Source organism: Macaca thibetana, chromosome 19 (assembly GCF_024542745.1).
Source record: "Macaca thibetana thibetana isolate TM-01 chromosome 19, ASM2454274v1, whole genome shotgun sequence".
Lineage (NCBI taxonomy): Eukaryota > Metazoa > Chordata > Mammalia > Primates > Cercopithecidae > Macaca > Macaca thibetana.
The window spans coordinates 43,603,159-43,624,505 of NC_065596.1; the positions used below are offsets into that span (position 1 = coordinate 43,603,159).

A 21,347-nucleotide genomic window follows, 5' to 3' on the forward strand; every position below is an offset into this window, starting at 1 on the left:
TGTGCTATGCTGATTGGGTGTCTGCACTAAGTGTGGCCCCAATATGGTGACCTCCTAGGAGCAGGGGACCAGCAGGTTGCCTAAGGAGGGGTGAACTGGCCCAGTTCAGAAATGGAGCAGGTCAAAAGTCCTGTGCTGATCAATAGTGGGGCTGCACTTGTGAATAGCCACTGCACTGCAGCCTGGGCAACATAGCGAGACCCCATCTCTTAAAAAAAACAATAAGACAAAAATTACACCAGAGGCAGGGTCAGTGTGTTTGATCTCACCTATATGAGGGATAAGGTTGGGAGTTATGAAAAGAAGATTGTTATGAAAAGGAGATTGGATCTGAGGGAGTAGGCGATAGGCAGTGCTCTCAGGTGAACAGGAGTACCCCACCCTGGCTCTCCTGACATTTCTTCTTATCCCTTCTGTAGCCATCGTCAGCCAGTGGCAGCAGGAGTCCAAAGAGAAGGTGGTGTCCCTCCTGCTGTCCCACCTTCCCCTGCTTCAGCCAGGCAACACAGAGGCCAAGTCGGAGTACATGAGGCTACTGCAAAAAGTGCTGGCCTACTCAATCGAGAGCAATGCCTTCATCGAGGAGAGCCGCCAGCTGCTTTCCTATGCCCTCATCCACCCAGCCACCACACTGGAGGACCGCAACGCACTGGCCCTCTGGCTGAGCCACCTGGAAGAGCGGTTGGCTAGTGGCTTCCGCTCCCGGCCAGAGCCCTCCTACCATTCACGCCAAGGCTCAGATGAGTGGGGAAGCCCTGCAGAGCTGGGCCCTGGGGAGGCAGGGCCAGGCTGGCAGGACAAGCCACCCCGGGAAAATGGACACGTGCCCTTCCACCCGTCCAGCTCAGTGCCGCCAGCCATCAACAGTATTGGGAGCAATGCAAACACAGGTAAGTAGTCTTTACTAGGAGCTATTTTAAGAACATTATAGGCCGGGCGTGGTGGCTCAAGCCTGTAATCCCAGCACTTTGGGAGGCCGAGACGGGCGGATCACGAGGTCAGGAGATCGAGACCATCCTGGTTAACACGGTGAAACCCCATCTCTACTAAAAAATACAAAAAACTAGCCGGGCGAGGTGGCGGGCGCCTGTAGTCCCAGCTACTCAGGAGGCTGAGACAGGAGAATGGCCCGAACCCGGGAGGCGGAGCTTGCAGTGAGCTGAGATCCGGCCACTGCACTCCAGCCTGGGCGACAGAGCGAGACTCCGTCTCAAAAAAAAAAAAAAAAAAAAAAAAAAAAAAGGAACATTATACATATAAACTCAAGATTCAAAGCGAGGCAGTCTGGCTGTAGAGCTCATACTCTGAACTACTATGCTACACTACCTCCACCAAAAAGTGTCCCTCCTGGAGATGCTCAGCCCTCACGAAGGGGAGGGGCCACCCATGCAGGGTGCCTATAAATTTCTCTCTCTTCATACCTTCTGTGCTCCCCATCGTGGGGACCTCAGCAGCCATTAAAGGACCAAGATTGAACAGTGTTGATAGAGGTTTGGACCAAAAGAGGAAAAGGAATTGGGCATTCCAAGTAGAAGGCACAGCATGAAATAAGCACAGGGGTGGAACATTAGAGAGGACAGTATACAGACGGATCTGACTGGGGCGGATTTGAATGAGTAATAAGAGTAGCAGAGACTTGTGCTTACTGTGTGCCTATCCCTCTGCTAAGGACTTCATGCGGAAAGGGAGGCAGAGAGGCAAAAGAAGTGACTTGCCCAAGATCACACAGAGGCGACAGAGTCAGCATCAGGATTTGAACTCAGGCCTGTCTTTACCCTCAGACCTCAGTGTGTGAAGGCCACATTCTGGGGGGCATTGAAGGACAGGAGAAGCTTTTGGATTCCAGGCAGTTGCAGGAAACAGGAAATCATTAAAATATTTTTGAGTGGGGAGCAAGGATTGGCCTTTGAGGGCAGGCAGCTTGGGTTTGGGGTGCTGCCAAAAACAGATCAGGATTTCTTGGAGAGTGCAAGGCCTTGGAACTCCGGCTGGCATTCTTGTTTTTGTCATTCTCATGCTGTGGCCAGCCTCCACCCCAGTGCAGAGCCAAGCAGGGCTCCTCAGGAACTGCACGATCATTCCAGTCAGGGTAATTTCCTGCCTCTCAGCCTCGCCTGCCCACTTCTTGGCTGAGAAGGGAGAAAGAAGGAGGCCAGAGACACCAAAACAGGCAAAAAGGCCTGTCTTGAGGATTCCCCAGTCCCCCAGGGCCCAGAGTGTGCCATGTTCCCCAGGAGTGCTGAGTGGGGACAGAAGCCAGGGCTGAGGGAGTCTAGAGGCTGAAGAACTCCTGTAAAGAGGGCCCCGATACTCTGGGGTAGGGCAGAAACTTATTAGGGGTGGGCCACTGCCTTGCCCTGTTCCTCAGGTGACTTCCTAGCCAGGAGCATCAGTGTTGTCACAGCTGAGGGAAGATGCTCTGGGGCCTGCAGCAGGCTAGACCTCCTTCCTGTGCTGGGTGTCACTGTAGCACTGGCAGGAACCCCAGCCTTTCCATCAGAAACAAGGCTTGGGCTCTGTCTCAGCCTGTCAACTCCCGTGGGAACTGGGGCAAAGGGCTTCAGCTCCCTGGGCCTTGGTGTCCTCACCTACCCAGGGTGAGGCTCGTTGGCTTTGTTTTATTTCTTTTGGCTAGGCTGACTTGGGGTACTTCTGGATGTCATAGGTGGAGCTCACAGGCCCTCTTAGCACCCTTTTGTCCTTTATCAAATCATCAAACTTCATTGGAAGGACTTCTGTGTGTCATGCTCTGTGCCTGATCATGGGATTGCAGAAGTAATTGGGCTGGGCTGCCATTCTCCATGGACCCACAGTCCAGTGCAAGAGGGAGGCTAGCGAGAAGGGCAGCAAGCGCCAGGCGTGAGGCAGCAGCAGAGGGGTACGTGACAAAGGCATGAAGGGAGAAGTGACTGATGGAGAAGAGTTGGAGAGGTGAGCAAGGCAGAGGGAAAAGCACAGATAAAGGTCTGGGAGCTCATGGGAACCTGCCCTGTCTTGGGAGTGGTTAAAAATCATGTTGGAGGCCGGGAGTGGTGGCTCACACATGTAATCTCAGCACTGGGAGGCCGAGGTGGGTGGATCACCTGAGGTCGGGAGTTCAAGACCAGCCTAAGCAACATGGAGAAACCCCGTCTCTACTAAAAAAAATACAAAATTAGGCCGGGCGCGGTGGCTCAAGCCTGTAATCCCAGCACTTTGGGAGGCCGAGACGGGCGGATCACGAGGTCAGGAGATCGAGACCATCCTGGCTAACACAGTGAAACCCCGTCTCTACTAAAAAATACAAAAAAAAAAAACTAGCCGGGCGAGGTGGCAGGCGCCTGTAGTCCCAGCTACTCGGGAGGCTGAGGCAGGAGAATGGCCTGAACCCGGGAGGCGGAGCTTGCAGTGAGCTGAGATCCGGCCACTGCACTCCAGCAAGGGGGACAGAGTGAGACTCCGTCTCAAAAAAAAAAAAAAAAAAAAAAAAAAAAAAAAAAATACAAAATTAGCCAGGCGTGGTGGTGGGTGCCTGTAATCCCAGCTACTTGGGAGGCTGAGGCAGGAGAATCGCTTGAATCCGGGAGGCAGAGGTTGCAGTGAGTCGAGATCATGCCACTGCACTCCAGCCTGGCGACAGAGCGAGACTCTATCTCAAAAAAATTAAAAATATATATATATACACACACACACACACATATATATGTACATATACACACACACACATATATAAAAACACACACACACACACACATATATATATTAGCCAAGCGTGGTGGTGGGCACCTGTAGTCCCAGCTACTCGGGAGGCTGAGGCAGGGAGAATTGCTTGAACCTGGGAGGCAGAGGTTGCAGTGGGCCAAGATCACACTGTTGTACTCCAGCCTGGGCGACAGAGCAAAACTCCATCTCAAAAAAAAAGATCAAGTTGGATTCCTTTGCCAACCTCAGACTTGGGATGCACAGAGGGTGTGGAGCATCCTGCAGAAGAGGACCTGGGATCACTCTGAGTCTCCAGGCCTCATGAGGGGCCAGTTTGGGCTCACTGCAGAAAAAAAAAATGGGAGGTAGTGAGGCCCCATAACAGGGTTGTTGAGGAAGCAGCTTACGTACTTCCTTCGTTACAAGATATAATGATGTTTAAGATGGGACAGGTTCCTGCTGTCATAGGTCTTCTATTCTAGCAGGGGGTACAGTTAATAAGGAAACAAACCAGCTCACGCCTGTAATCCTAGCACTTTGGGAGGCCGAGGTGGGCGGATCACGAGGTCAGGAGATGGAGACCGTCCTGGCCAACATGGTGAAACCCTGCCTCTATTAAAATACAAAAAAATTAGCTGAGCATGGTGGCAGGCATCTGTAGTCCCAGCTACTCGGGAGGCTAAGGCAGGGGAATTGCTTGAACCCAGGAGGCAGAGGTTGCAGTGAGCGAAGATCGCACCACTGCGCTCCAGCCTAGTGACAAGAGCGAGACTCCATCTCAAACAAGTAAATAAATAAATGTTGTAGAAAGTAAACAAATAACTTGATAATTTCAGGTTGTGATAGGTGCTGTGAGAAAGACAAGACAGTAATGTGATAGAGTGACTGGAACTGGGGCAGCAGAGGTGGGCAGTGACTTCAGATTAAGGGTTTAGGGTAGGCTTCAGAGGAGGTGAGACTTGAGGGAGCCACCCGCTAAGATCAAGAAAGTAAGAAGAAAGAGCGAGTCTAGAAGTCCTGAGGCTGGAACAGCCTTGAGTGTTTCAGGAACAAAGGGGAGTTTGGGAAGAGTTGAAGGCTAGAGAGGCATGAACCAGGTGGTGGGTTGTAGGAGGGGAGAGTTAGAGAGGAGCAGGGACCAGGTCCTGCATGGCCTTTTAGGCATGTGAAAGCATTTGTATTTTGTTCCCCCTATGAAAGGAAGTCACAGGGAGTTGAGCAGGAGTCAAGCTCGGTCACATTTACATTTTTAGAAGGATCTTTATGGCTGCTGTGAGGGGCGTGGACTATAGGAGGCAAGAATGAAGGCAGGAAACCAGTAAGGAGGCTATGGCAGTAATTCCTGCCAGGGGCACTGGTGGCTTGAGCCAGTGGAACTGGAGAATTTCAGGAAAGTGGCTAATAGCTTGCTGATGGGTTGGGTGTTGGAGGTAAGAGAATGAGGTATATCTGGTAGGTAGCTCCCCTTGGACCCCAGGTCCCTTCCTCTTGGCAGATTACGGGGCCAAACTGCCATCCTGGCACTGACGGCAGGGGAATGGTCTCCTGTGGTTGGGTCCCCAGCCTAATGTTTTGCTTTTCTCCCACTCTGGCCAGGTCTCCCCTGCCAAATCCACCCTAGCCCGCTGAAGCGCTCCATGTCACTCATCCCTACAAGCCCCCAGGTCCCTGGTGAGTGGCCGAGTCCAGAGGAGCTTGGGGCCCGGGCTGCTTTTACCACGCCCGATCACGCACCCCTCTCGCCCCAGAGCAGCGTGGCCTCCTCTGGCAGTGAGCAGACAGAGGAGCAGGGCTCCAGCCGGAACACTTTCCAGGAGGATGGCAGTGGCATGAAAGGTACACCGGGGACAGCAGCACCAAGACCCTTTTCCAGCGGCTTCTGCAGAGCTTAGAGGACAGAAAGGAGCTGTAGCTGACGCCTGCCTACCCCTCTGAGGAGGGGACATGTCTGAAGGGGGTAGATAGTCCCTGCTTTTAGGGCTCAAGACTAAGCAGAGGCCGGGCGCGGTGGCTCAAGCCTGTAATCCCAGCACTTTGGGAGGCTGAGACGGGCGGATCACAAGGTCAGGAGATCGAGACCATCCTGGCTAACACGGTGAAACCCCGTCTCTACTAAAAAATACAAAAAACTAGCCGGGCAAGGTGGCAGGCGCCTGTAGTCCCAGCTACTCGGGAGGCTGAGGCAGGAGAATGGCATAAACCCGGGAGGCGGAGCTTGCAATGAGCTGAGATCTGGCCACTGCACTCCAGCCTGGGCGACCGAGCTAGACTCCGTCTCAAAAAAAAAAAAAAAAAAAAAAAAAAAAAAGACTAAGCAGAGAGACCCCACATCTACCCTAAGTTCTGCTCTGACTGGGGAGGAGCCCCGTCTTCGCACACCCCAGTCTGACAAGGAAGTCAGGACACAGCTAACTGATGGAACAGAGGTTCCAGGAAGAGTTTTGGAGCAATCAGTGAGGTCATCGTGGTATACATCCAGCCGAGCAGCTCAGAACGGTCAGATGTCCTTCCTAGGGAAGGCTGCCTGAGAGGGTCTGGCTAGGCAGATGAAGAAGGATCTGATGGAATCTTAGCTCCCCGCAACCCCCTCCCAATTTTTTCCATCTTTTGAGGCTTCCTTTGGGTTTAGCCCCACAAATTTTCCTTTACCCTAGTCATCAGGGCCAAACTCCTGACCTTTCACTCTCCCTCCTTTTCCAAAGATGTGCCCTCATGGCTCAAGAGCCTCCGCTTGCACAAGTATGCAGCCCTCTTCTCACAGATGAGCTACGAGGAGATGATGACACTGACTGAGCAGCACCTGGAGTCTCAGGTGAAGCCAAGGGGACCATCAGGGAGGTGTTGGGGGCAGCACTATTTTGCATTCCTTGCAGCCCAAGCTTCCTCTGTCTCCTTGATCTCTATTTGGGTACCTGCAAGTATCTCAGCCTCCCATCTCTAGCTTCCTGTCCCCTTCTGCCCTTGTCACAGAATGTCACCAAAGGTGCCCGCCACAAGATAGCCCTGAGTATCCAGAAGCTGCGTGAGAGACAGAGCGTCCTCAAGTCCCTAGAGAAGGTGAGAACTTGGTGTCTGCATCTTCAAGGCCAGCCAGCCACTTGGCGGTACCAGTAGACCACAGGCCCTGAGTTGGCATCCCGACTCCTCGGGTCTGGCCTCTAATAGCCCCAGCCCTAGGGACCCAGACTCCAGGGACCACGTGCAAGCTGGCATCAAAAGGCTCACTTGCTGGTAGCTAAGAGGCTCCCCTCCCTGTCTGTCTTGGTGGTTCTAGAATCTGTCTTTTGACTCTACACCTTCTCTCCACTTTTGCTTTTCCATTTCTTGCTGGTCTTTCTGGTAGAGCAGAGTGTCTCTGTCTGTACAATCTCTCTTTCCATTTGATTGTTTCTAAACTCATTTTCCTTCCACATCTGATTTGATTTGATCTGATTGATTTGCATTCCTCATTCCCTTTCCCTGCCACTGCCTTCTGTTTGTATTTTTCCCTGCTCAGTATCTAGATCTGAATCTCTGATTCTATCCTTGGTGGGTCCCGAAGACTCCAACATTAGACTGGCTTTTCGTGAGTTTTGTAGGACTTCACCTTCATGGGAAAGAGGAAATGTTTGTGGGCTTGCAGTACCCTTACATGCCTTCTCTGTGTGCTGGAACCCAGGGTCCTACCCAGTCTTCTGCAAGCCGTGTCTGACTTTCTGTGTAGATACTCTCTGTCTCTCATTGTAGGGTCTGCATGTGACCCCAGCCTGTGTCCTCCCATGCAGGATGTACTGGAAGGCGGGAACCTGAGAAACGCTCTGCAGGAGCTGCAGCAGATCATCATCACTCCCATCAAGGCCTACAGTGTCCTCCAGGCCACCGTGGCTGCCGCCACCACCACCCCTACTGCCAAGGATGGGGCCCCGGGGGAGCCATCACTGCCAGGTGCTGAGCCTCCCCTAGCCCACCCCGGCACTGACAAGGGCACCGAGGCCAAGGACCCTCCAGCTGCGGAGAACTACCCACCTCCACCAGCTCCCGCTCCCACCGATGGCAGTGAGCCTGCCCCGGCTCCCGTCGCTGACGGAGACATCCCCAGCCAGTTTACACGGGTGATGGGCAAAGGTGAGACCAGCCACAGCCTAGCAGGAAATCCTGAGGCAGAAAGCCAAGTGAACTCAAGCACCAGGGATCAAATCCAAGTTAGATGTTGGGAGCAGGGCTTTATAAAGCCTGCTGGAGACTGGAACACTACAGAGAGTTGCCGAGACAGGGTGACAAGGCCCCTTGCCCTTGGGCATGTCCAGGCTAATGGTGGATAACAGCCCTTCCCCTCAAAGTGTCTCCAGGCTGAGCAGAAATGGGGCAGTGTGTCAAAAGAAATTCCATGTAGTAAAGGGTGAGCAGTTGAGGGGAGTCCATTGATTTCTCTCAGAGGGGACCGAAGTCCAGGGGATGGGGATGGTGAAATTTATCACAGCTTCAGCCTTTCCTAAAGCAGCATGACGTAGCAGACTTTACGCTTGGATCCAGATTGATCTGGATCTGAATCTGGACCTGGGGCAAGTGACTCAACTCTGAGCTTTAGGTTTCTCAGGCTAAAAATGTCTGTAGTGACAAGATTGTGTAAGGCACTATGTTGTATATCCTCATGATAACCTAAATACCATGGCTAGCACTTAATAGTTGGTACTTATCCAGCCTGAGTCTCCTGTTCCTTCTTGTGCACGAGCCAGCTGGAGGCTGGAACATGGCAGAGGGCATACTAGGGGCTAACCTGCCCTTTCTCATGTCCCCCAGTGTGCACCCAGCTGCTGGTGTCCCGACCAGACGAGGAGAACATCACCAGTTACCTCCAGCTCATCGAAAAGTGCCTGACTCATGAGGTAAGGCCTTCCGTAGCATGCTCAAAAAGGGAAAGGTGGCCAAGTGTGGTGGCTCACGCCTGTAATCCCAGCACTTTGGGAGGCCAAGGCGGGCAGATCATGAGGTCAGGAGATCGAGACCATCCTGGCCAACACGGTGAAACCCGGTCTTTACTAAAAATACGAAAAATTAGCCAGGCGTGGTGGCGGGTGCCTGTAGTCCCAGCTACTCGGGAGGCTGAGGCAGGAGAATGGCGTGAACCCGGGAGGCGGAGCTTACCGAGATGGTAAGCTCAAAAAAAAAAGAAAAAAGGAAAGGCTGCCCCATCATTCTCAAGACCATTGTGTTGTATGTGGCCCACAGGGCCTTGCCTGACCTGGTACATATATGCCAGCCCTTCCAGTCTTGTATCTTTCCAGTGTTGGCTTTAGAGGCTTCTTCTCAGAACCCTTGTTTTTTTTTTTTTTTATTGTTGTTAATGGAGACGAGGTCTCACACTGTTGGCCTGGCTGGTTTTGAACTGACCTCAAGTGATCCTCCCACCTCAGCCTCCCAAAGTGCTGAGATTACAGGTGTGACAATTTTCTTTTTTAGAGATGGAGTATTGCTTTATTGCCTAGGCTGGTCTCGAACTCCTGGCCTCAAGTGATCCCCCTGCCCTGGCCTCCCAAAGTACTGGGATTATAGGCATGAGCAACCATGCCCAGCCCGTACATACTCTTTATCAGGAACAGTGTTCCTTCCTCCTCTAGCTATCAGTTCAAAACGTTTATATCTCAGGGACACCTTTACCAACCCCTCATTTTTATTTAGGTTTCTTTTGCTTCCTGTTCTTCTCCCTCAGGGAGGGATAATTTGTCACAGTTATCATTATGTATGTATCTTTCCCTCACAGCCAGACTGTAAGCTCTCTGGGCATGGTCACCTCTGCATCCCAGAATTGCTTGGCACAGGCACAGAGTAGATGAGCAAGAAATCTTTTTCTTTTTTTTTTTTTTGAAACAGAGTCTCACTCTGTTGCCCAGGCTGGAGTGCAGTGGCACGATCTTGGCTCACTGCAACCTCCGCCTCCCAGGTTCAAGTGATTCTCCTGCCTCAGCCTCCCAAGTAGCTGGGATTACGGGCATGCACTACCATGCCCGGCTAATTTTTGTACTTTTAGTAGAGGTGGGGTTTCACCATGTTGTCCAGGCTGGTCTCGAACTCCTGACCTCAAGTGATCCACCCGCCTCGGCCTCCCAAAGTGCTGGGGTTACTGCATGAGCCACTATGACTGGCCAGGCAATATAAATTTGAACAAATGAAGACCGGAAGGGAGGTCTGAAAGAAACATCACCCTCTCTGCTTCACCCGTGCCCTGCCAATTCTAGGCTTTCACGGAGACGCAGAAGAAACGGCTGCTATCCTGGAAACAGCAAGTGCTGAAGCTCCTCCGGACATTCCCACGCAAAGCCGCACTAGAGATGCAGAACTACCGGCAGCAGAAAGGGTAGGCAGGTGGCCAGGGTACAGGGTCCTGGCCTCCACAGGCCTTTGCTGGTTAGCAGATCGTGCTTAGAGGGGTGATTGTGTTCTGGGCTGGGAATCCAGTTTTATTCAGTCACTGGGTGACTTTCCCAGAAGAAAATTTCCCACTAGAATAGGATGCCGAGCTGGAAAACAACACATGCCCCATGAGCAGGCCCCTCATATGTACCTTGCTCCTCACCTGTATACAGAGGGCCTGGAAGTCCCGTCTTAGACCAGACAGATAACAGAAATGTCTCCCTTGAGAACTGAAGTTTGGAGAACTGTTTTGAGTGGACAGTGAGGAAACCCTTGTATACTTCCCATCTCCTTCCGGGGGGTACTCTTGAGACAGATGGGGACAGAATGTGTGATGGAGGTTTATGTTCTCTCCTACCACTTGGGGTTGTTGGGGAAGGTGAGGAAAAGGTAGACAGATGGGCCCCATCTACATAAATTAACACCCTGCCTTCTGCTCTCTCACAGCTGGGCGTTCGGCTCCAACTCGCTCCCCATAGCTGGTTCTGTGGGGATGGGAGTGGCCCGGCGTACCCAGCGGCAGTTCCCAATGCCTCCCCGGGCCCTCCCACCCGGCCGGATGGGCCTCCTGAGCCCCTCGGGCATTGGAGGTGTCTCCCCTCGACATGCCCTCACCAGCCCCAGCCTTGGAGGCCAGGGCCGACAGGTAAGCTGACTGGAAGCAGGGGCCATGGCCTCCTGGGGTTGGGGTGGCAGTACCTGAGATGTGTATGTCTGTATACTCTGTGTCTGAACCCAGCTTAGAGGTGGCAGGGGTGGGAGTGGGAGAAGGCCTGTACCACCTCCACCACTCTTGGGTCTGGGCCTCTTCCCCACTCACTACTTTCTCTCTTCCTGGGAACTGTGTAGAACCTGTGGTTTGCCAACCCTGGAGGCAGCAACAGCATGCCCAGTCAGAGCCGCAGCTCTGTGCAGCGCACTCACTCGCTCCCGGTCCACTCGTCACCCCAGGCCATTCTCATGTTCCCTCCAGGTGAGGTGCCCCACCCTTGGGACTCTGCCTGGCCAACACCCTGAGCTGACCTCTCTCTTCTCTCCTGGGTCTCCTGTCCACTGTTCCTTCCAGACTACTTGGGCACCTCTCCCCATACCTTGCAACACTCTACGCCCATCTCGCCCAATTGTGGCGGATTGTTTTCCTCCTCTGCTTCAATTTTATCTCTCAGGTTTAGCCCCTACCCCTCTGAATCATCATCTCTCACCCCTTACTCCCACCCCATCTCATGTTCCCCCCGCTCCATGTCATAATCTTAGTGTCTGTGTTGGTCTCTGTCATCATCTCTTTCTTTACAAGATCATTGAATACTCAATTTAGAAGGGGTTGAGGAGATGGGACAGTTAAAGTATGAGATTTCTGTGGAAGGGAGTCCTGCCCATCAGCCTACCGGCATTCTTTCACATGCCAGGTGACCACACAGGAACCAGTGGACTTCACCTCTTAGAACAGGTGTTTGAAGTGAGAGGGCTGTTTGACCTCTGCTTACAGACCATCCTGGAGATGGGAGAGCAGAAGTTGGGCCAAGTGCAGGCACAGTAACTCACACCTGTAATTTCAGCACTTTTGGGAAGCTGAGGCAAGGAGATCGGTTTCAGACCAGCCTGAACAACACGGCGAAACCCCATCTCTACAAAAAAAAATACAGAAATTATCTGGGCATGGTGGTGCACACCTGTAGTCCCAGCTACCCGGGAGGCTGAGGCAGGAGGATCATTTGAGCCCAGGAGGTCAAGGCTGTAGTGAGCAGAGATCGTGCCACTGCACTGCAGCCAGGGCAACGGTGAGACCCTATCTCAAAAAGACGTTGGGCCAAGTTGGCGAAAGGAAGATTAGAGATTTGCCAGCCACAGGTCCCTGCCCTGCTCAACAAGTGAGGGGTTGACTCCTCCACATGGTGCTGGGCACTGGGACTGCAGAGACAGATAAGGCTGGTCTGGAATGGGCTGACTAGAGAGAGCATGGATTTGCAGAATTCATGTCATAAACTGCCAAGTCAGCCAGGAGTCTCACTTGATGAGGTTGTGTGGACAGCCATCTGTTGAGGCCATGGGAACCCATTCATCATGTTCATCCTAGCAGAGGGCTTGACACACATCTGTAAATGATCTTAAACAAGCAGGTGGATGAACCGCAGGAATGAACAAGAACCATTCTCTTTACCAGTAAGCTATGTCCCAGGCCTTGTCAGACAGCTCTCCTGCACTGATTGACTCCTCCCAACTGTATGTGTAAGGACTGTGATGTTATTCATCAGTCAGCAATCTGAGACAGAAAGGTTTTGCCCAAGTTTTAAAAAAAATTTTTTTTTTTTTTTAAGACAGAGTCTCGTTCTGTTGCCCAGGCTGGAGTGCAGTGGCCAGATTTCAGCTCACTACAAGCTCCGCCTCCCGGGTTTACGCCATTCTCCTGCCTCAGCCTCCCAAGTAGCTGGGACTACAGGCGCCCGCCACCACGCCCAGCTAGTTTTTTGTATTTTTTTTTTTTAGTAGAGACGGGGTTTCACCGTGTTAGCCAGGATGGTCTCGATCTCCTGACCTCGTGATCCACCCGCCTCGGCCTCCCAAAGTGCTGGGATTACAGGCTTGAGCCACCGCGCCCGGCCAAGTCAGGCATTTTCTATATCACCAAGCCTCTGCCATTGCCATTGTCTCCTCTGCCTGTTGTGTGACATGCTCGCCTCTCTCCCTGTCAACCTCCTCCCCTTCCTCCCTCTCCCCCTCCATCTCTCTTGCTCCCTTCCCATACCAGCATCCTTTGTCATCCCAGCTTTCTTCACCCAAGTCCAGTCAGTCCTTACCACCCCCATTCTCCTCTCTCCCAACCAGACTGCCCGGTTCCTGGGCCTGACCTGGAGATCAATCCCACTCTGGAGTCTCTGTGTCTGAGCATGACAGAACACGCCTTGGGTGGTGAGCATTTCCTCTTTCCCTGACCCAGCTCCCACCTACCCAGCGTCTCTTCCTCTGAACTGAGCAACTCAGAGTCATCCTGAGGGGTCCCCAGGGGAGGCCAGACTCCAGGGAGGGCCTGACCGGGATGACAGGCTACCTGAGTGCCTTTTCTTGGGCCTCCCTCCAGCTCCTGATCTTCCTCCCTTCCTCCCTTTCTTACCACAGATGGGACAGACAAAACCTCCACCATCTGACGGGACCCACAGCCCAGCGCACCCATAGGCTCCCTGGGCGGCGGGCGGGGGCCAACCCCCAACAGGCTTCTCCGCGACAGCGAGAGGGTGGGCTGGCTCAGCTATATATTCTAATATTTTTCTACTCTCTTACCCTTTTAACTTTTGTTTAACATTGGCACATGCCTTGCTCACTCCCAGGCCCGTCGAGGGATCTCTGCTGAGGCCCGGGGAGTTGGGGGCAGCCAGGATAAAGGGGGCAGGGACTGGCCAGACTGCCTGCCTCTCTCCTTTCCTTCTTCATCCCCACCTGGTCCCATCCCACCCCTGCCTCCTCCAGACCGCTGACCACCTGCCTCTCCCCAAGGGAGCAGACTCCCCAGAGACAAACTGACCACTACCTTGTGGAGCCTGCTCAGAAACATTTGATATTTGGGGTGACATGAGCAGGGCAGAGAACCTGCCCTCCAGAATGTTATTGAGAGGAGCTGGGGAGAAGGGAGGGGAGCAAGGAGAGGAAGCCCTCTCTCCTCTCCCTCCTTCCCCTTTACCATTCCCCACATTCTCCAAGGACAGGAGCCACCTTCTTCTCTTTCACCTCCTTTGGCCCTGTTCACCAGAGGTTCTCTATGATTAATTTCTTAGGCCTATTTAAGATACATATTTATATAGTTCTTAACGGTTTTTCTCTGATCATTTCCTCTCATTTTTAGAATCCCCAGGCCTCTCTCTGAGCCAAGACAGTGGCAGGGGGAGCCTGAACTTTATGAGGGGAGAGGGCAGAGCCCCCTCCTCCAGACCCCCAAGCTCTAACCCATTTTCCTCCAGCCCTGGCTCCCCAGATGAAGAGGTTGGAGGTGGGCAGCCAGGGTGGCCAGTGAGGTCAGGAAGTCTGTTGCCTTAACGTCCCCTTCCCTATGAACACACACCCTTCTCCGCTCCCAGGTCTGGTTGGTGATACTTGGGAGTCAGGAATAAGGGAAAGGGGATTGTTTGGTTTTTGGGTTTTTCCCTAAGCCCCTCCCTTTTCTTTTAGCCTTTCCCCTTCCCCCATTATGTCATGACCTCACTTAAGTGGAACACTATATCATAACCCAGAGATTTGTCCCAGTCCCAGAGTCTGACAGACTGTCTGGTCCCTATTCCTAATGAGGGGTTGTGTTGGGGCCCAGGTGGAGGGAGGGGATTCGGGGGTTCAGACTGCGGGGAAGCCAGGGTCTCCCTCTTCAATGCCCTCCTCCCCCTCAGCCCACCCTCCCCACTGGGACATTCTCAAGCTTTTCACACCGAAAAGGAAAAAAAATGTTATTTTTAGATACATTTTATGAATAACTTTTGTTATGAATATGGCTGGTAACCATTGTGTATGTTATTAAAGATACAAAATGTTGGGAAAAAAACAAAAAACCAAAAAAAAAAATTTTAAAACCACCACCCTCCCTGCACTATCACCCCATTCCCCAGACCTTCTTGCCCCCACCCTCCTGGTCTGTGGACCTCCCTCTGCTCTGAGCCCAGGGAGGGGGAAGAAGCCAGGGGGTAAGGGTGGCCCTGGGAACCTGGCTCTGGGTCCCCACTTCCTCTCCCAGTGCCGGGCTGGGTGGGGTGTCAGGTTTATTTATGTACCTCTTGCACACTCATCAACCTATGCAAGTCCCCCACCCCGGCCCTCCATGTTTCTGTGCCTTTGCTCATCCCCTCAATCTCCCAGGGCTTCTCCAGTCCCCCTCCCACTAGCTGCAGGAAGTGGGATGGACGGGCCACCTCGTTTGGAATCAGCAGGGTGTCCCTCTCATGGGACCCTCCCCTCTCCCCAGCCTGTCCTGTCTAGTTCATTCTCCATCAGGGTGAGCTGACTGTGCCTGGCACTGGGAGATGGTGAGGGACACCGTCTCACACACACAGGGAGGCAAGAGCTGCCCCCCACCCCACCTGACAGCAGAGTGTGCAGGACGCAGGCGGCCCCACTCTGATGGGCAGGACCCTGACCCTCTCCCGCTCCAGCCCCCTCCCCAGGCCCTCCATGATTTCGCCCTCCCCACCCACTTCTGTCCCCAGCCCCACTGGCAGAATCAGCTTTGAGTAACTGTACAGTTTTTCTCGCTGTTGGAGAAGACTTATTTGTTGGAGTTTCACTTGTTTAATGGTCTGGGCTTATTTTGGAAAAAAAAAAAAAAAAAAAAATTCTGACCTTCGTTGTGCTACATTTTGTGGGAAGCCATTGGCCCTGCCTCTGGCCTGTGTTTCTAAGCCTCAAGCCAAGATCCTTGAGCACCTCGGGGTGGGGGGAGGTGTGTGCTGGGCTGAATGACATCATAGGGGCTGGGAGGGGAAGTAAAGAGAAGTTGACTTTATTAACAGCAAAGGTTTGGGGGTGGGGAACAAACAAGTGAAAGGCTCACAGACCACTAGAAAAGTGCCATCCTGCTCATAATAATGGTGTCTGAACCAGCCCTGAATGCCCTGGGACTCAGTCACTGTCACTATCAGCTTCACTGGAATCAGAAGCTGCAGCTTCACTGCCATCCTCCTGGGCCGAGTGCTCGCTGCCACTGGGGAAGGGACTGGCGCTGCGGCTTCGGCTGTGGCTCCGCTGGCCACCCCCATTGCTGCCGCTGTCCGAATCATTGTCACTGCCACCTTGGGCTGGTCCTCTGTCCTCATCATCAGAGTCAGCATCATCCTCTGAATCAGCATCACTGCCAAAGATCTCCTCTTTGTCACGGGCAGCCCGGGCCTCATCCTCGCTGCTCTCGTCCTCACCACTGCCACTCTTGTCACTGGCCTCGTCCCTGTCAACTTCCTCCCGTTCACTCTCGCTGCCCGAACGCTCATCTTCACTGCCCTCCTTCTCACTGCTGCTGCCTTTCTCCTGCTCCTCATCTGGAAGGGAGTGGAGAGAGGTGAGACCCACTTTTCCACCTTCACAGGGCTCCCAGAGTCTGGCCTGTCCAGATTTACCTGAGCCCCCAGCTTCTTTCTCTTCTGTCTCCATCTCCTCTTCCTCTTCCTCCTCTGGTTCGTGGTTTTCTAGCTGGGCCTTCCGTGCCTCCTGGAAGCAGCAAGATTGGAATGAGGGGAAGGAGGGTGTTCTGTTGGGTTTTTGTCCCCCTCCTCACCTGCAACCACCACCCTCCCTGCCGTGGGTACTCTGGGCCAGTGGTGCTTGTTACCTGAGCTTCCAGTTCCTTCTCATTCATGTCCCGATGTTTGACCACAAGCAGGGCGTTGGTGCCTGACTGAACCCCAGCCTTGGCCCGGCGCTTACTAAGGCGGACCCTGCAGGGGGTAAATTTGGGGGAGAGAAGTAGAAGATGCAGTTAAAGACACACCTCCCACTCCCCCGCCCCCCAGTGAGGGCTCTGGTCTGACTTGGTTCCCCATCAATACTTAGAGTAAATGGGAATAAATACAGATTGAATAAGGGCAACTAAGCTCAAGGTATTGAGGGCAGGGGAAAGGAAGGATGGCTCCCATGGCACCAATTTGGTTGCCCTACACTGTGTGCGTTATATGGTGTATTTACATAAATATGAGCATGGGCCACTTAACAGGGACACATTCTGAGAAATACATCATGTGAACATCATACAGTGCACTTACACAAATGTACACAGTATAGCCTACTACATACCTAGGCTGTAATGGTGTAGCTTATTGCTCCTAGGCTACAAAGCTGTACAGCATGGGACTGTACTGAATACTGCAGGCAATTGTAACACAATAGTAAGTATTTGTATATCTAAACATAGAAAAAGTACAGTCAACACACGGTATTCTATCTTAAGGGACCATGATAAGCAGTCCATTGTTGACTGAAATACATGCAGTGCATTACTGTATACGTGAATTAATTACCAACACTTTGAGAAACCAGGAGAATCATCTGAATTTGGGGCTTTTGGAAGATAGGAATTTTTGGCTCCACAGCATAGCAACAGTGGGCTGAAGTGACATCGTGCCCTCCATGGTTGCCCAGAACTCCAGGTCACTCAGATGCTACCACACCACTGCTCTTTTACATTTCCTGCCTGGCCTATGGGGTCAGTTCTTGTAATCTCTGCTTTAAACAGAAACTTAAGACTTCCCAACTCTACACCAGAGGTGATGGCATAGCAGTAAACTTTCACCCATCAGGGAAGAGTTTTGGGGTCACATTTTTGAATGTGGGTATTAAGCATTTCATTTAAAACATTCATGCTGGCCGAGTGCGGTGGCTCACGCCTGTAATTCCAACACTTTGGGAGGCCGAGGTGGGTGGATCACAAGGTCAGGAGTTCAAGACCAGCCTGGCCAAGATGATGAAACCCCGTCTCTACTAAAAATACAAAAATTAGCCGGGTGCAGTGGCTCATGCCTGTAATCCCAGCACTTTGGGAGGCTGAGGCAGGTGGATCACCTGAGGTCTGAAGTTTGAGACCAGCCTGACCAACATGGAGAAACCCCGTCTCTACTAAAAATACAGAATTAGCCGGGTGTGGTGGCGATGCCTGTAATCCCATCTACTCCAGAGGCTGAGGCAGGAGAATGGTTTGAACCTAGGAGGCAGAGGTTGCTGTGAGCAGAGATCGCGCCATTGCACTCTGGGCAACAAAAGCGAAACTCCGTCTGAAAAAAAAAAAACAAAGCCGGGCGTGATGGCGGGCGCCTGTAGTCCCAGCTACTCGGGAGGCTGAGGCAGGAGAATGGCGTGAACCCGGGAGGCAGAGCTTGCAGTGAGCGGAGATCGCGCCACTGCCCTCCAGCCTGGGTAACAGAGCGAGACTCCATCTCAAAAAAAAAAAAAAGCCGGGTGTGGTGGCAGGCACCTGTAATCCTAGCTACTCAGGTACTTAGGAGACTGAGGCAGGGGAATCTCTTGAACACGAGGCAGAGGTTGCAATGAGCCAAGATGGCACCACTGCACTGTAGCCTAGGCGACAGAGCAAGATTCTGTCTCAAAAAAAAAAAAAAAATCATGCTAATTTTATATATTACTCCATACTTTGGCAATGTTTACTTTCACATGAAGTGTGTTACTAATACTGGGAAACTTGGCCCTCTACCCTGCACAAAAGCTCTAAATGTCTTCTGCATTAAGATTTTCTTTCTGGCTGGGTGCGGTAGCTCACACCTGTAATCCCAGCACTTTAGGAGGCCGAGGCAGGCAGATCACCTGAGGTCAGGAGTTCAAGATCAGCCTGGCCAACATGGTGAAACTCCATCTCTACTAAAAATGCAAAAAAAAGTTAGCTGGCCATCCTGGCACACGCTTGTGATCCCAGCTACTCAGGAGGCTGAGGCAGGAGAATCACTTGAACCCAGGAGGCGGAGGTTGCAGTGAGCTGAGATCACACCACTGCACTCTGGCCTGGGCAACAGAGTGACACTCCATCACAAAAAAAAAAAAAGATTTTCTTTTCTGGCTTCTCCTATTAGAACCAAGTCCAGCTCATGTGCATGATCAAACATCTGCTGTTCTTGTTTACCAATGCGTATGACAAATTATTAGGTACAAAGGACCTCCAGCGTGGCTCTTGCATGCCCCAGGGTCTTAAGAAGCACAGATCCAGGCTAATCATCTGATTAGTGTGCTGAGTACCTGGTTTCCAACTCATTGTAGTAAACCCCGTCACCTTCTCGGAAGATGAAGAAGTAGTTTTCCTCATAGCCCTTGCTAGCTTTGTTCTTCACGTTCCAGTTGTACTCCCGAGCAATTTTGTAGTCATACCTGAGGATGAGGGCACAGGTTCAGTCCCATTTCCTCCCTATCCCTATTGCAATCCCAATCTCCAAAACTTCCCATTCCCCAAAACTTAACCCCAACCCACGCACACATCATCTGGTGCATAGTCCATCTCCTCCTCCTGGTCCCGCTTTCGTTTCTTCAACGTCTCTTCTACAGGCAGGAAATAGGCCACAAACTGGTTCCCTTCCTCATCCATCATGCCCCTGGTTGGGGGAAAAGGAGTGGCAATGAAGTGTGAGGCCAAAAGGCAGCAAGGAGCAGGCCAAGGTGGGCAGCAGGACCAACTACCTAATCATGGCCTGAGACATCATCTCCAACGCAGCTGCACCACTTGTGTCCTTGGGGGCTGGGTCTGAGTCAAAGATCACCTGAGCACATGGATTGATCCACATCTAGGGAGATGGAGGCACTGGGGTTAGATGGGAATAGGCACAAATAGGCTGTCCCTTTCTACCTCCCACCTTGGGCCTGACCTTAAAGTCTGGGAAGACAGGCATGACCTCCACCGGTGTGACTCGGGGTTTGCTGTAGTGCTGGGAGATCTGGTGGGACAAAAACAGGGTGAAGAGCAGCTCTGCAGCCATACCCTTACCTCTCCCCATCCCAGTCCCTCAATTACTGATTTCTGGGCATCCTCAAAAGTCTTCTCAATGGCTGTGATCTGGCTATCCCTGTCTTTGTATATTTCTTCCTCGGTAAACTGCTGCTTCACAGAAACCCCAATCCTAGGAATGAAGAAAAAGGCCTTTAGGGGCCACTGGACACACCTGGCATCTCCACCTTCCCTCTCTCCCTGTTTGCAACTTACTTGACCTCAGGCTTCTCATTGGAGATGCCGTAACGGTTAAACTCAGTGGAGATGTACTCTGTCTTTCGCATCCATGGCACCACCTTCGCGTGCTGCTGGGATCTGGGGTAGGAAATCAGGTGCCTCAGAACCCCACCGCCCTCCTGCTTGTAGGGCCCACCGGAGCCAGTCCCCAGCACCAATTTGCTACCTGCTCACCTCTTGGAGCTGGTGGGGGCCTGAATCTCCTCTTCCAAAAGTTTCTCATCAGCTGGATCTAGAAGAACTAGAGAGCGGGGCGGGGGGAGGGGGGAAGGAGGACCATGAAGGAGGCCCAGGTCCTTTGCTGCCCTAGAGCAGACCCTCCCTGTCTCCCCACACACCATTGGGGTCGATGCGGTAGGTGTCAGGATTGATGAGATCGATGGTGACCCCCAGGTCTGGCTCAGTCAGGAGGTCATGTTTGTGCTGTTTCTCCAACGAAGTGGCTTTGTACTGGACGAACCTGGGTGGGGAAACACCTCTTGTGGTGTCTGGATTCCAGCTTCACCCCTCACAGCCCTGCTTCTCAGAGGCGAAGCTTCTTTGGGGAGGAACTCAGAATGAAGTGTCCCCCATGGCGGAGTCTGAAAGCTGGCTCCCCAGTGGGAAGGGACTTGGACACTGCTTGCTCCATTCATTAACAAACAATTGAGCAGCTACTACTATGTGCTAGGCAGGTACTGTGCTAGGCCCTGAGCAAACAGCAGCCGACGAGACAAGCAGTCCCTGCCTTCAAATAACTCATACCTGAATAGTTTTCCCATTCTTAGTCTCACCTGTTCTGGTCGAAGGGGTAGGTGATGAACTTGGGGTCGAAGGGGATATCAGGGAGGCTATTGCAGTACTTGACTCGGCAGACCACTCCAGACCTAGGAACGTTAGTGGCTCAAAAGTGGGTCCCCGCTGCCCCACCTCTGCTCCCAGCCCCACTGCCCCACCGCTCCTGGGAAAGCACAGTGAGGCTCACCTCTCAGGCAGAGTCCGGTGGGAATTGGGCCTAGTGGAGAAGAAAGACAGTGATAGGTGGAGAGGACGGGATTGACAGGAGAATGAAAAAGGCTTCCCCAACCTTTCAAAAAGTAGAAGGAGGGGTGACAAATGCTGGTTTCTTTTGGTGGTGGGGGGTGTCCAAATGCTTTAATGGAGGGAAACAAATGTTCAACTTATTTAGGAAGAAGAGCCCCCAAAAGCTTTAATGAACAAGGCCAAGTGCTCCATCCCTTTTGCAGGGGATGGCTTCAAGTGCTTTAATAAAGAATAATGTACTCAATCGTCTTTGGAAGAGGGGTCTCCAAACGCTTGACTGGAAGGATCCCTTCTGGAGAGTCTCCAAAAGCTTAATCCCTGAAGTGCACGGCGGGGAGGAGGGGAACACCTGAATCTCAGAAGGAACCCGCTCCCTTCGTCAAAGGTGAGCGCTCCATGACGTCACGGGCAGACCTGGGGGCTGGTGACGTTGTCCAGCAGAAACCCTATCCCGATCCCCCACCTTGCTGAAACAGAAAACCGTGGCGCCTACCTGTGGCCATCCTCCCGCTGGGCCTGGGTCTGGATGGTGGGCGCCATAGCGACGAGGCGACGGCAGCCCGGACGGGGT

At 52.6% G+C, this 21,347-nt stretch overlaps 3 protein-coding genes across 5 annotated transcripts in view; 1 reads left to right on the forward strand and 2 right to left on the reverse strand.

The window, feature by feature from the left end:
• Positions 1-13,867, forward strand: part of SAMD4B (sterile alpha motif domain containing 4B) — a 42,206-nt gene extending 28,339 nt beyond the window's left edge. For all 3 annotated transcript variants that reach the window (XM_050768943.1, XM_050768944.1, XM_050768942.1), the window contains 11 exons: positions 420-890; positions 5,278-5,517; positions 6,384-6,493; positions 6,652-6,738; positions 7,446-7,785; positions 8,461-8,546; positions 9,897-10,015; positions 10,519-10,717; positions 10,921-11,044; positions 12,895-12,978; positions 13,186-13,867. In XM_050768943.1, the coding sequence (XP_050624900.1) occupies positions 420-890; positions 5,278-5,517; positions 6,384-6,493; positions 6,652-6,738; positions 7,446-7,785; positions 8,461-8,546; positions 9,897-10,015; positions 10,519-10,717; positions 10,921-11,044; positions 12,895-12,978; positions 13,186-13,214 (1,889 nt within the window). In that variant the 3' untranslated portion in view covers positions 13,215-13,867. The remainder of the gene's footprint in view (positions 1-419; positions 891-5,277; positions 5,518-6,383; positions 6,494-6,651; positions 6,739-7,445; positions 7,786-8,460; positions 8,547-9,896; positions 10,016-10,518; positions 10,718-10,920; positions 11,045-12,894; positions 12,979-13,185) is intronic.
• The window catches only part of GMFG (glia maturation factor gamma), a 257,896-nt gene that overhangs the window by 42,717 nt on the left and 193,832 nt on the right, over positions 1-21,347 (reverse strand). The gene's annotated exons all lie outside the window — the stretch shown is intronic.
• The window catches only part of PAF1 (PAF1 homolog, Paf1/RNA polymerase II complex component), a 231,254-nt gene continuing 225,435 nt past the window's right edge, over positions 15,529-21,347 (reverse strand). The window contains exons 2-15 of the mRNA XM_050769061.1: positions 21,270-21,321; positions 20,718-20,747; positions 20,527-20,619; positions 20,092-20,213; positions 19,928-19,994; positions 19,730-19,831; positions 19,541-19,646; positions 19,395-19,463; positions 19,210-19,313; positions 19,008-19,124; positions 18,775-18,903; positions 16,367-16,472; positions 16,155-16,245; positions 15,529-16,076 (exon numbers count right to left, since the gene is read on the reverse strand). Coding sequence (XP_050625018.1) covers positions 15,664-16,076; positions 16,155-16,245; positions 16,367-16,472; positions 18,775-18,903; positions 19,008-19,124; positions 19,210-19,313; positions 19,395-19,463; positions 19,541-19,646; positions 19,730-19,831; positions 19,928-19,994; positions 20,092-20,213; positions 20,527-20,619; positions 20,718-20,747; positions 21,270-21,316 — 1,596 coding nt within the window. The 5' untranslated portion in view covers positions 21,317-21,321 and the 3' untranslated portion in view covers positions 15,529-15,663. The remainder of the gene's footprint in view (positions 16,077-16,154; positions 16,246-16,366; positions 16,473-18,774; positions 18,904-19,007; positions 19,125-19,209; positions 19,314-19,394; positions 19,464-19,540; positions 19,647-19,729; positions 19,832-19,927; positions 19,995-20,091; positions 20,214-20,526; positions 20,620-20,717; positions 20,748-21,269; positions 21,322-21,347) is intronic.